Source organism: Cryptomeria japonica, chromosome 11, assembly GCF_030272615.1.
Source record: "Cryptomeria japonica chromosome 11, Sugi_1.0, whole genome shotgun sequence".
Classification (NCBI taxonomy): Eukaryota; Viridiplantae; Streptophyta; class Pinopsida; order Cupressales; family Cupressaceae; genus Cryptomeria; species Cryptomeria japonica.
The window spans coordinates 137,397,810-137,410,367 of NC_081415.1; the positions used below are offsets into that span (position 1 = coordinate 137,397,810).

The following is a 12,558-nucleotide window of genomic DNA, read 5'->3' on the forward strand; positions in this document are numbered from 1 at the left end:
TGCTCAAATGGACCTTCAAGTTCGCACCACCCTAGATAATTAAGCGCCACCTTTGGTCTTCAACGTAATTCGCACTCCACACTTCAAGCACCCTTCTCACCTTCTTTGCTTTCCTCAATTCGCATGAAGGATAAAAATGATTATGTGAAAATGATATCTCTCACCCTCTATATATAGCGCTTTCACCCATTCACCCCCTTTGGCCGACTTGGTAAATAAAACCATTTTTTTAAATGATTTTCAATGATTTTCAATAAAATAAGAAGGCCGACCTCCTTAAATGAGCGCTTGAAATCGATTTTTATATTAATTAATTAATTAATTATTAATGCCTTACGTTTTTTATTTGCAAATTTCGATTTTAATAAAGGCAAAATAATTAATAAAAGATCAATGCCATATTAAATGCTAATTAAATTAGATTTTCAATTTTATCGAACTTAGCATTTAAGGAAATTTGAATTTGTTTATTTGGCGCCAAAACTATGAAAACAAAGGGACGTACCTCATCGCTCTGGTCCCTTGGAGAGGGACAGGAGCGATCCATGATTTTGTCTTGATTTTTGCATTTTTTTACGTCCAACTCCTTCATCTCCACGTTCAACATTGATCATTTTGATGGTCCTTCGAATTTGATTGCCTTGTGTGCGTTCATGGGTCCCTTTTGGATGTCCATCGCTTTGGTCCTTGTCCAAAGGACAGGAGCGATCTTCATTTTTTCACGTTCAATATGCATTTTTGACCTTCGATCTTTCATTGTGATGTTTTCCAAACGCCGTCCCTTGCCTTGCTTATCCTCGCCTTGACTCGTTTTGAAGGAACATGAGCGCCTTTGATGAGATCGCCTTGGTCCTTGTCCAAAGGACAGGAGCGATGTGAGTCTTTTAGCCTGACTAGCAACGTTTGGACGTTCAAAACTCTTGCATGTTATCTTCAAATGATGGCTTGAACCTTGTTTATCCTTATGAAGTCTTGACTTAGCATGAACTTGGAGCAAAACGAAGGATCCAAAGCAAATCGCCCTGGTCCCTTGGAGAGGGACAGGAGCGATATGGTCCCTAAATCCATTTTGGCGATTATTTAACGTTTGAAATCTTCATGCATCACCTTTCTATCTTTCCGTGGACCCTCTAAGACCTTGCGAAATCTTGTCCTTACGTAAATTTTGCACACAATGACCAATATATCTAACATCGCCCTGGTCCCTTCCTGAGGGACAGGAGCGAACTAGGTCCTAGGGTGCAAATCTCTTCATTATAACGACCTTTGAGTGCTTGTGCATGATGAAGACGCTCTGAAATGTCCTTCGCCACCTTGTCTTGACTTGGATCGATCTTAAACTTAAGTGAAAAGCAATATATTCACTATACCGCCCTGGTCCCTTGGAGAGGGACAGGAGCGATCCTCCTTTTGTGGCTCTTATTTCACTTTGCCAGGTTCCAAGTTTATATTCAACGGACTCGTCATGCTCCACTCCATTCGTCCATGCCTTGACATTGTCTGCAACTTGGCCAGAAAATCATTTATACCAAAAATCGCTCTGGTCCCTTCCTGAGGGACAAGAGCGAACTGGGTCTTAGCACTCTTGTGGACGTCTAAAAAATCTTCAATTTGTATTCAATGCGTTCATCTCATGTTTTCCTTTGCCTTTGTACGTAAACTTGCCTTGATTTTAGCTCGGATCTTGCCTAATGAAGGAAATCGCTCTGGTCCCTGGGAGAGGGACGAGAGCTACAAGGTACCTCGCCCTGGTCCCTTGGAGAGGGACAGGAGCGATCTTAGCATTCTAGGTCATTCTCCTTCATTTTTGCATCTCAAATTATATTCATTTGACAAAGCATCTTCCTTTGGACCCTTTCAAATTGTTAAGTCGTCGAAATCTCGCAAGGACAAGGCAAAATTTGATTTGTAGCTCCGGTCCTTCACTGAGGGACAGGAGCGATTTTTCTCCTGGAGGCATTTCTGTGCTCATGAAAATCTTCAATTTATATTCAATGGAAAGATCTCGCCGCTCTCCATCACTTCCAACTCGAAATTTGTCCGGACTCTGCAGGAGTAGTGAGATATTTGAAAATGAGCTCCCGTCCTTCACTGAGGGACAGGAGCGAATTAGCTCCTACAGGCCAAAATAACATGATTTTTCACATTTTAACACTTCACGAGGCGAAAACAAATCAATTCCAATGCCCAGGATCAAAATCAAAAAAGGTCAAAATTTGGTCAAAAATATTCAATCGGACAAAAAAATCACATTTCACTTTCAACACTTAGACAAACTTAAGCTTTGCATCAACATTCCAATTGAAAATTAGACCACTCTGGCGAATTCATTGCATTCAAAATTTGCATTCTAAAAAAGGAAGCTCAAAAGATCTCAAAAACGACTGGATTTTGGCCTGAAAAGACAAAATTAAAAAACCCTAAGGCTTGACCCTAAATCCAGACGACTAACTGACTAACAAAATCCTAAAAACGAAAGCGAAAACGAGCGAAAAAAAGCGAAAAGAGGGGGTCCCCATTTGCGATGGGGCGATGTGTGAAATGGTCACAACAGGTAGGAAGAAGTTGATGCCCAAATCATAGGTGTTGAAGGCAGACAATGGAGGGTGATGGAGGTCATTGTACTTTGGAGAGGCATACAACTTGTGATCGTACACTCAATTCCTTAGGCCATATGATATTCTTGTGCCACTGTACAATGTGTGAAAGTGGACATATGATGAGAGTATACCATCATAGCCATATGGAGGATAGAAGGGATGTGTATGACAAGCACCCAATTCAAATGCCATATGATAATGGTATAACCACCAAAGGCGGTATGATGACCATCAAGCACTGTACGGTAAATAGAAACGTTGGCCGTACACTATGTAAAGATGCCCTTTGCTCAATGGTGAGAAAATGTGATGTCCCCAAACAAGACTCCGTCAAGTATTGTTAATATTAAGAAAGCTCCTTGTATTATCTTTAAGGATAGCTTACGATTCATTAGACAACAATGAATCATTATAGACATGAGAGATATCTGCCGATATAAAATTAGAAGCCCATTCCACATATAGTGGCATTCCTTAATTATATTGTCAACAATTATGTATAAAGGTGGAGCCATCCATATGACAACGATCTCCATAATAACTAAAGCAGTAATCTCCAATATGCAGCGATGAGAATTCCATAAGTTTAGTTACAATTGAACATCAATACATCTCCAAAAAGCAGTGATTATATTATATAATACATATAATAAAGAAGCATTGTCTTAAAGACAATGGAAGCGACTTTATCAAGTGCAAGAGCAGCAGCAAACTAAAGTCTATAACAAGCAATGGCAAAGAATAAAGAGAAGCAGCGATTGAAAGGAAGTAAAACGAAGCAGAAAATTATTAATCCAGTGATTACCTTATATTTGTTTTTATAAACAATATAAGGCATATAAGAAAAAATTTGTCTTATTCAAAAAAGGTGAAGAAATTTGTCTTATTCACATGTCCAAGACATATATCAAAGGCAGTGATTACATATAGTAAGAAGTAGTGATTAAAACCCTTAAAAAGGCAGTTGTTTGCCCCATAGGGTACATGTTCAGAGCATAACAGAATGCAAGTAAAACGCAACAGTACACATATGCACAATGTATAGAGAACTCACAAATATATTCATCGATCACAAAATTACAATGTATCTCCAAAACAACATTTCTAGTCTAACATAACATCCACCGAAGATAAGTACATAGACATATATAAGGGTGTCAACCGACCGCGAGTGCCAACTATCAGCAACCGTCAGCTAACTGCCAACCCCTCAACAACAACTAACAACTACTAATTAACCCAACAACATCATCCCCCCCAAAAAGAAAGTCGTCTCCCGACAACACAAAACAAAATGGGGAATACAACTATACAAAATAAATCAAGGAGCTGGGGACCAAGAGAGTGTCCTTGATGAGGAAGGCCCAGGTGGGGTAGGTGCCGCGAGATGCTCCCTCAACTAGTGGACCTGTTGAGTCTGTCGCTGTAGATCCCTCTCGGCTAACAACTGTCTTTCCCTAGCGGTTTTCACCATAAATACTGCCTCCATAACCTCCTTGTTCTTCTTATCTATCTACTCCAAGGCTGTAGTAAGGTGAGTCTCCATTGTTGCCCGCTTAGCCTTCTCATGGTCCAACTGCTCTTCCAAGGCTATCATCTGAGTCCTTTGCTGAACTAGCTAATCCTCTACCATTTGGAGCTGAGTGGCTAACTCCTTATGAGCTGTAATAGCTACCACTCGCTTGACCTCAGCCCTTGTTGCTGAATGTTGGGCCCGTTGGAGCCCATAGTACCCATCTCGGAATGCCTGCTCAACCCTCCTGAGCAAGGAGTGTGTCCTACTTTCCCCAATTGGCTCTGACAGCTCCATTCCTCCAACATGGCAGGCATCTCCGTAGCAGGCCATCCTTGAGAGTCAAAACATCGCACAAACTCCTCAGCACATCCCCTGGTAGCCAACACGAGTAGGTGTTCCATTGCCTGCTTCATCCTCCCGAGGGCCAGTTCTTGTATCGAGGCCACCATCCTTTGCGCACCCGCCTCCATATCCACCAGAAACTGCTTGAGAGGACCCAACTCACTATGAGTCTCAGATACTACTTGCTGATTGGGCCTAGGAGTCCTGGACTCCCCTCCTAGCATAGCCATGTCATGCAGAGGATCCAACTCCAACTCCCTCTAGTGGGAACTCCCCTTATCCAAATCCATAATATCATGTTGTGGCAACACTTGTTGCTGCTGTGGTGAAAGAGGCGGAGGTCCAATGGGTGCCATGGGAGTCACCTAATAGCGATTCAGCCATGCATCCATGGTCGCGTTTGGGGTCTTCGATTCAACTACCTTCTCCTTGGGCATCTCTTGAGTGCGTGTTGGTTGCCCCATGGCCTCAACAGTTGGCTCCACGACCTCAACTGCTGGCTCCACACTAGGAGGTGTCAGGGTGAGTGGTGCTCGCATTTGCTCAAACCTTGGCACAGGTATGGCTCAAACAGTCACACCTAAAGTAGTAAGTGGAGCCAATCCACCCTCTACCTGTAGCAAGGGTGGAGCAAAGACAATGTACGATTCAGCCAAGGGTGTGACACCACCTGGTGGTGCAACTCCTGCAATACCCTCGACTCTCTCTTCGTTGTCCAATGCATCTCCCACAGTACTGCTACTCGCCTACCCTCGGCTCACCATACAGAACGTATTACTTCCTCCGCTAACCCTCAAAGAAGTATTCCTTGACTCGTCTTCGCTGTTGTCGTCCTCCTCAATTGTCTCCATCTCACTCTCTGATGCAACTACCTGACGCCTATGCTTCTTGCTGGAATAAACATCGCTGCCGCCTATAAAAGTGTCCAAGTGTGTCCAGTAGAATATGGGCGGTCGGGAAGGGTCCACACAACTCTGTGGCTGCAACTCATACTAGTTTGGAGGCACCTACGTCTGTACACCATCCAAGAACAACCCAATAGCATGATAGGGCATGTAAAAGGTTTTATGCCGTAATGTCATAAACTCATGAATCCGCTCTAATAGCATGGACGCCTAATCGTACACTATGCCTTTGCGTAAGCCATTCATCAAAGCGAGCAGCGACACTGCGGTATTTGAAGCTCGGCTAGACCCTATCAGTCGGCTCTTCATGATGTTGAACAAACACTGCCACTCCCTTGTTACAATAAATGATTTCTTCAAACCGCGCCCCTTGGGTGTGTTCACTGTCTCCCACTTGGCAGGTGTCAAATTACCTTGGCAGACCAAACGTAGGAGGTTTTGCTTCTGCTCGACAAGCATCTTCATGGCTGATTTATCAATCTTTCGGCTAACTGTGCACTGTTGGTAATCAAAGAGGGATTCTCGATTATTTCTATCACACGTGGCAATCATTGTTTTGGGGGGTTTCTCTAAATCCCGAACGAAAATACCATCTGAATGGCCCAGTGTACCCCTGCACGCCAAAGAGATTCTTTAATCGGGTGGTCATCCGCTGCCTCCAGCCGCCATGTTCTGCATAGGGTGCCATTCAATCCCTCGAATGTAATGGTGTCGACTATCACCTTGGACAATTATTTTCTTTCCCTTTGCAGCCTTTGCGGTTTTCCTGTATCCATCCTGCCTGCAACTCTTACCCCGGATGGCAATGTTCGCCCAACCTTCCCTTTGTCCATCACGGTTGCATTTCGTGATTCTGCCACCTTTCCTTGTTTCAATAATTGGTTCCTCAGTAATTGTTACAACCGTTTCTGCTATTCTTGTTTTGTTTTCCCCGTCTCCATTAACCCTCTTGTTGCCGTGTGATCTCAATACTTATAATGTTTTCTTACCACTTCCGCCACTTCTCTACACTCTCATATGGCTGTGCACTTGTACCACCAAGGTATGGCCTTCACCTCGTGCGATCTACCCTCATACAACTATGCACCGTACGACCAACGTGTGGCCTTCAATTCGTACGGTCTACCCTTGTACGACTGTGCACCCATACGGCCTCTGCTTAGACTCGTCCTATATGCTCTTTGTGTTGGCTCCAACCTCATACAACACCCTCTCCCTCCTGCTATCTCTGTGCTATGATTGTCGTACGGTTTTATTATTTCCGACAACTTCTTTTTGTTTTTGTTTTGCCGTACGGTTTTATTGCTGCCAATGGCCTTTTTTGTTTTGCTGTATGGTGACTTGTTTGCTGTGCATGAGTTCATTTCCGTAGTTCCGTACGGTGACTTCCTTTTGCCGCACGATGTCGTATGGTGAGTTTTTTTTTTAACTTTTAAAAAAATTTTAAATTTTTTTTTAATTTTAAATTTTTTCTTTTTAAGTCATTCGGTCCAGCCTCCATATGAATTGGGTCGTCCTCTTGCCTCCTTTGGTGATATATCTTCAATTTCAACCCATTCACTGGTTCTCAGATTGGCTGGCCATCCAAGGTTGATAAGTTGACTGCTCCATTCTCCCCAACTTCCTGAATTTTATAAGGACCGAGCCATCGGACTTTGAACTTACTCGGTTTTATTTCGTTCCGGCCATTATACTTTAATACCAATTGGCTTCGGCTGAACTTCATACGCCGAATGTGTTTATCATGCCACAATTTTTGACATTGCTGAGCTGCCTCTGTGGCCCATTGAGCCATCATTCTCCACTGTAGAAAGGGGTTTGTTTGTTTGTTTGAAATGTTTGTATTGCCAAATGAAGTACAACAATAAAGTAACTTGCAAGAATAAACTATTTTGAAATGACTGCAATACTCATAAATACAATGAGCTGAAAATTCCAGATTTGTATGCTGATCTCATTATTTAGTTTATCTCTATAATAAAGACAACCCAATGCATTAAATATCATCTAATATCTAAATCACACACCCACAAAATGCAATTCTTGTTTTATGCTTGAGCTGCTCACAAAGCACGAAAAAGGCACTCTAAATTGGACGCATCTGGAAATACATAAATCTGATTTTGAACTGAAATATGCAAAATCATTGTAGCAGCGTACTGTAGCATGACATTGTAGCAAACTCTATTTTCTTTTCTTTTTTTGGCTGTCAGAAATGCCCTCAAATCTGCTCTAACAATCTTCTCCAAATTTGCCCTGGACGCTCGGTAAATCAAATTGTAGATATCAAACCAACAATGAAGCCCAACTGTGTTTCCTAAATGAAAACACTAAGGAATTCTCTAGATTTTGTCTCTCAATAACGTGGAGAATGTTGCCTGCAAGGGGTTTTGTCCTCACAAACCAAATAAGAACAATCTCCTTCAAAAGAAATAGCAATATCAAAATATCATATTCAGCATAAACAAGTTATCTCCTCCAATGCCAATCTGCAGAATTAAAATCTTTGAAGGCCAAATAACTCCTCAAACTAATCATTGAAGCACAATGTGAATTCTGAAATAAATCCACCAATAGGTGGAATTGGGTTTTCGTCCAATCCAAAAGAACCCAAGGGTTTCCGTCCTAGGGCATGAAACTAAAAGGTAGAAGCTCCCAAATTCTCCAAGAGAAAATAATAAACCAAGCATATCTGAAAATGAACTCTTGGAAGTCTTTTATAATGCCCAAATAAGAGCTCACTCACTCAACTCGCCAATGTGGGATAAATAACATTACTCCCATTTGGCTTTTAAGTCTCCAATGTAATATTAAATAATATGACCTTTTAATATTTTAATATTTCCCACTTAACTATAGTCCCCACATTAATAAAGTTCAATATTTATATTTAACTTAAGAAGTTAACTTTATCAATGCACAAATAAATCATATCAATGATATTAAATTCTCTAGTCGATTTTGAACATTTACCATTGACATGATATTGTCACTGATGATCGAGACTTGGCTCAAGTGACTTGTGATAAGAAATAAGTATCCCAAAAACACATCAAAACACCTCAGAATCGCCTGCAACTGAAACGGCTTAGGCCAAATATCCTCAAGATCCCTTAAATGTCTTGGTTAACCTATGGGACCATGGAGAGATAGGCTAACGACAACATCATATAAGGTAAGCGAGAAAGGGGACATTACATTGATGCTAGCCTTTTGCTTTGTACATCTAGTGCCATCATGGTCTCTAGGTCGACATCATTTGCACAATAATTGCACTTTGATCTACTTGCTATGGTAGTCTCTTGAAAAGTGTCTGCATTCATTATGCTGTCAAAATTGTCTGATAGGGTGTCCGTTGGGGTCATATTGGATTTGGTTTCACCCTCTTTGATTTCTAGAACTGCCTAGAGATGTATTATGTGGCTTCAATGGAGTGGGCTCTCCTTGTGTGAAGACTACTTGTGTACTTCTAGTCTTCAAATTGTACGGGCACTCTTTTATTGAATGACCCATAACCTGGAAAATCTCACAAAACATCTTTCTAGGACAATTACCTTTGTGTGTCCCTCAATTTCGCACTTAGTACACCATAGGTCGTGAATTTCTTTGTTGGTTTCTTTCTCTGCCTCCAATTCTTTCATCATTCACAACATGTTCCTCTAGAGTGCTTGTACCATTCTTGATTCATTGTCATTGTTGTCATTCGAACTTCCATCTTCTTGATTTTCTTTTACCTGTGCGAGGACATTTTATCTTCACTAGCTATGTCCATTGCCCGATTGTAGGCTTTAGAATAGGATGAGGGTGGTACTACCTTCATTTTTTTCTTAATTAGATTGTTAGCCATTTTGTTTCCAATTTTACTAGCAATTCTTTAAGTCTACAATTATAAGCTTGTATGTTTTCGTGCTTGTCTTGTTTTGTATTGTAAATTTTTGCTACTATTTCATTATCATCATGAAGCAATTTAAACTCTTCTTCAAAGGCCTTCTTTAATCTCTCCTATATGTTTATGGAGGCTTTGTAAATTTGTGTATACCAGTCAATCGCTACAACTTAGAAGTTGGCTGGAAAAGATTGTAGCCAAACTGCTTTATCATCTTGCCCATTTGTTGTTTGGGTTGTTTCAAAAGTCGAATAGTGCTTAATGGGGATCCTCTAATCCATTGCCTATAAACTTGGGCAAATGTTTCTTTTCTCCACTAGGGCTTGCCATGGTTTTATTTTGATGCAAACCTAGCACATGAAATCTGCTTGCTTAGGAGTTTTGATTCAGACATTCCAGGGCTTCTCTTGCACTCTCGGCCATGTAGGAATCCTCAACTCTTCTCTTGGCTTCAGCCTTATGTGCCTTGTTTCCTCAACTTCTCCTTCGATCAACAACCTTTCAATGCCCTGAAGGCCACTTTCATACAATTCTAGGAAGGAACATGATTTTGTCTCCCAACTTCCCTCATCTAGAGAAGGTTGTCTTGACTTTTCAACTTGACTACATTCTCAGAAAGGGCTCCGACTTAGGAATTGTTTAGTTATATTTTCCTCAAGTGTTTCTTGTAATCTTCTCCATTGTTCCCTTTGCTTGGTGATCCTTAAAGACTGCTTGATCTCATGGTCTTGACCACCTTGTGGCCTCGTTTGACCTTTATTTAGATCTAAGGGCATGAATTGCTCAAATTTGACCTGATTTCTTTTAAGGCAATGATACCAAATGTTTATTGCTCTATCTGATAAAATAAATAATTGAATTTATAATAGAGATGACAAGGCATACCAAATACAGCAGTAAAATATATCTTTATTCACACATAAATTTATTAGAGAAGACGACTAGAGATGGTCAACTAAGGATTGAAGATGATCTAATTAGATCATACTACGTTCTTTTACGATATTTGAACAAATTAAAAAAGAAACCACCAATAATAAGGATGAAATCTTGTTAATTATGACAAAGTATCTAGATGCAAGGGCTGGCTAAGATAGGTGATATTAAGAAGATGATAAGAAATTTGTTCATGGCCAACACCCAATAGATTCCAAACATAGGGAGTCACACAACCAAGATTTGGAAGAAGAAGAAGAGGAAGAAGTTGAAGAAGAAGATGAAGAATGTTGAATGTTGGAGAAAAAATTGTTGAAGGAGAATGTTGTTGATTCATTGATGAAGTCAGTTAGTATCGAGAAGTTTCATAGGTGTAGGAAATGAATGTGCACAGTTGCAGTTGTAGCTGAATTTATATATGCCTCCTCCTAATCAAAGTATTCAACAAGTGCGAGATAGATGTGTTGTATATTTAGCATGTTTTACATTCTTTTTAGACTATATAGACTATCATGATAGAGGAAGTTTTTCCAGACTTCTATAATAGAGGAAGTGTTTTTCGACCCTTACAATAGAAGTTTTTTCGACCCATTCTTTTGTACCCATTGTATTGTAATACAACTTAGGGGTTCACTATGTTGATGTGCCTATAAATACTTGCACATGGATTGGGGTTAAGCACAAGCGCAACATATCTTATTTTATTGTGAACAGTTGATTTAATGTAATGTGTGAGTATAGTTTTTGTTGGGTTTTTTTAGCAAAGGGTTAACAAGGGGAAAACATCTTGTTATATTGTGTGTATGCCATTCTTTCTATCACATTTTATATTATGTTAGTATACTATTTCTTCTCATGCATCAATTTATTGGTATTTTTCTCTTCATTTTTTTGAATCCAAATATTTAAAAAATTAATCTGGTCAGTACTTGCCAAGTTCAGATCTCAACACTATGGGCTCGAGTAGGATCATTTCCAATAAAAACCATTATATTCCTATTAATACACTAAGATTTAGGTATATCATGTTTTATTTTCTTGTGTTATTGCTTGAACATATGGTACCAAAAATGTAATATGCTTTAAGAGTTTTTTTTGCTGCAAATCAAATATAATAATTAAATAGCTCTTTTATCTATAATATTGATTTTTGTATCTACCTTATGACAGATTTATAATTGGACGTTTGTTTTAATTTTCAGAGACGCTTCAAAAATGACAGGAAAATTAATTCTTCTTTTGTTGAGGTCTTAGAAGGAGATACTTGGGTGCAGACTACTTGGAGCAAGTTAGTTGTTGGCAGTATTGTAAAGGTATGTAATTCTTCTGATCCTTAAGGGCACAAGAATATTAGATTTACATTTGAGGGTAGATGTTGATATATTTTATTTCATTAATATATAGAAACTAAAAATGTGATGTGCAACTTAAATTTTTTTTCTTTGTCTTTTTTAATGCTTTGAACATAGGCACAAGGAAGCTTTTTAAGTCCTCCTTTAAGAACTTCTACATGATAGGTGAAACTCTTCATTTTATACAAAATAGATCTGAATGCACTATTTTATTTATTGCTTTTACAATTTAGTTGTCCCAATGTCAACTTTTGATCATGTGTTGATGTTGAAACAATCTCCTCCTTGTTGTGACATTTTCACACATTGCCCCATTGCAAATGGGGACCCCCTATTTTCGCTGAATAAACCAAGCCTTTTGTGGTCAGTGTCATCTCCCTACCCTAAGGAATGAGTTGTAAGGTCTTGTTGGTTTAAATTTTGGCCTTTGGAGGTGATGAAATGCCTAAGTATGGAATGGATTTTAAAGAGTATAGAGCCTTGACAGTTGTTGTCAAGTCGAGAATTAGGGTTTTCAAGGTATTATCAAACTGCATTGTGTTTATTGATTATCCTTTGAACTTTGCATTTTGTTAACTTATGATTTGATTGATACTTGTAAGATCACAACATTTTCTTGTCTTTTCAAGACTGATGCGAGAACAAGACTTTGGATGCTGAGAAGAGGACTTCGTTGAGTGGATGATATCATTGTTCAAGGAAGAGAATGCAATGGTAGGACAAGGAGTTCACTAGCAGAAGGATGAACTGATGGAAATTTGACTAAGTATGGGAAAAATCCTTCATAGAGGTGGATTTGCGCTTATGATAGAAATTCCTCCTCCACCCCTAAATTGCACCCAAGGAAGCAGTTCAGTACACCAATAGGATTTTGTCCCCAAGGACAAAATCCTCCTCAGGGTCTTATTTGCACTCTGAGAGTTAGTGCAAGGTTGGAAGCCGAAATTTCTTCCAAGGCAAGGAAAAATCCTTCATGGGGCTTGGTGGTGGTGTTTTTCGATGCTTCTGGCAGAAGTTTCTA

The 12,558-nt window shown here is 39.7% G+C and overlaps 1 protein-coding gene across 5 annotated transcripts in view; it reads left to right on the forward strand.

The window, feature by feature from the left end:
• The window catches only part of LOC131032649 (phospholipid-transporting ATPase 3), a 417,034-nt gene that overhangs the window by 76,374 nt on the left and 328,102 nt on the right, over window positions 1-12,558 (forward strand). For all 5 annotated transcript variants that reach the window (XM_057963683.2, XM_057963680.2, XM_057963682.2 and 2 more), the window contains exon 5: window positions 11,388-11,498. In XM_057963683.2, the coding sequence (XP_057819666.1) occupies window positions 11,388-11,498 (111 nt within the window). The remainder of the gene's footprint in view (window positions 1-11,387; window positions 11,499-12,558) is intronic.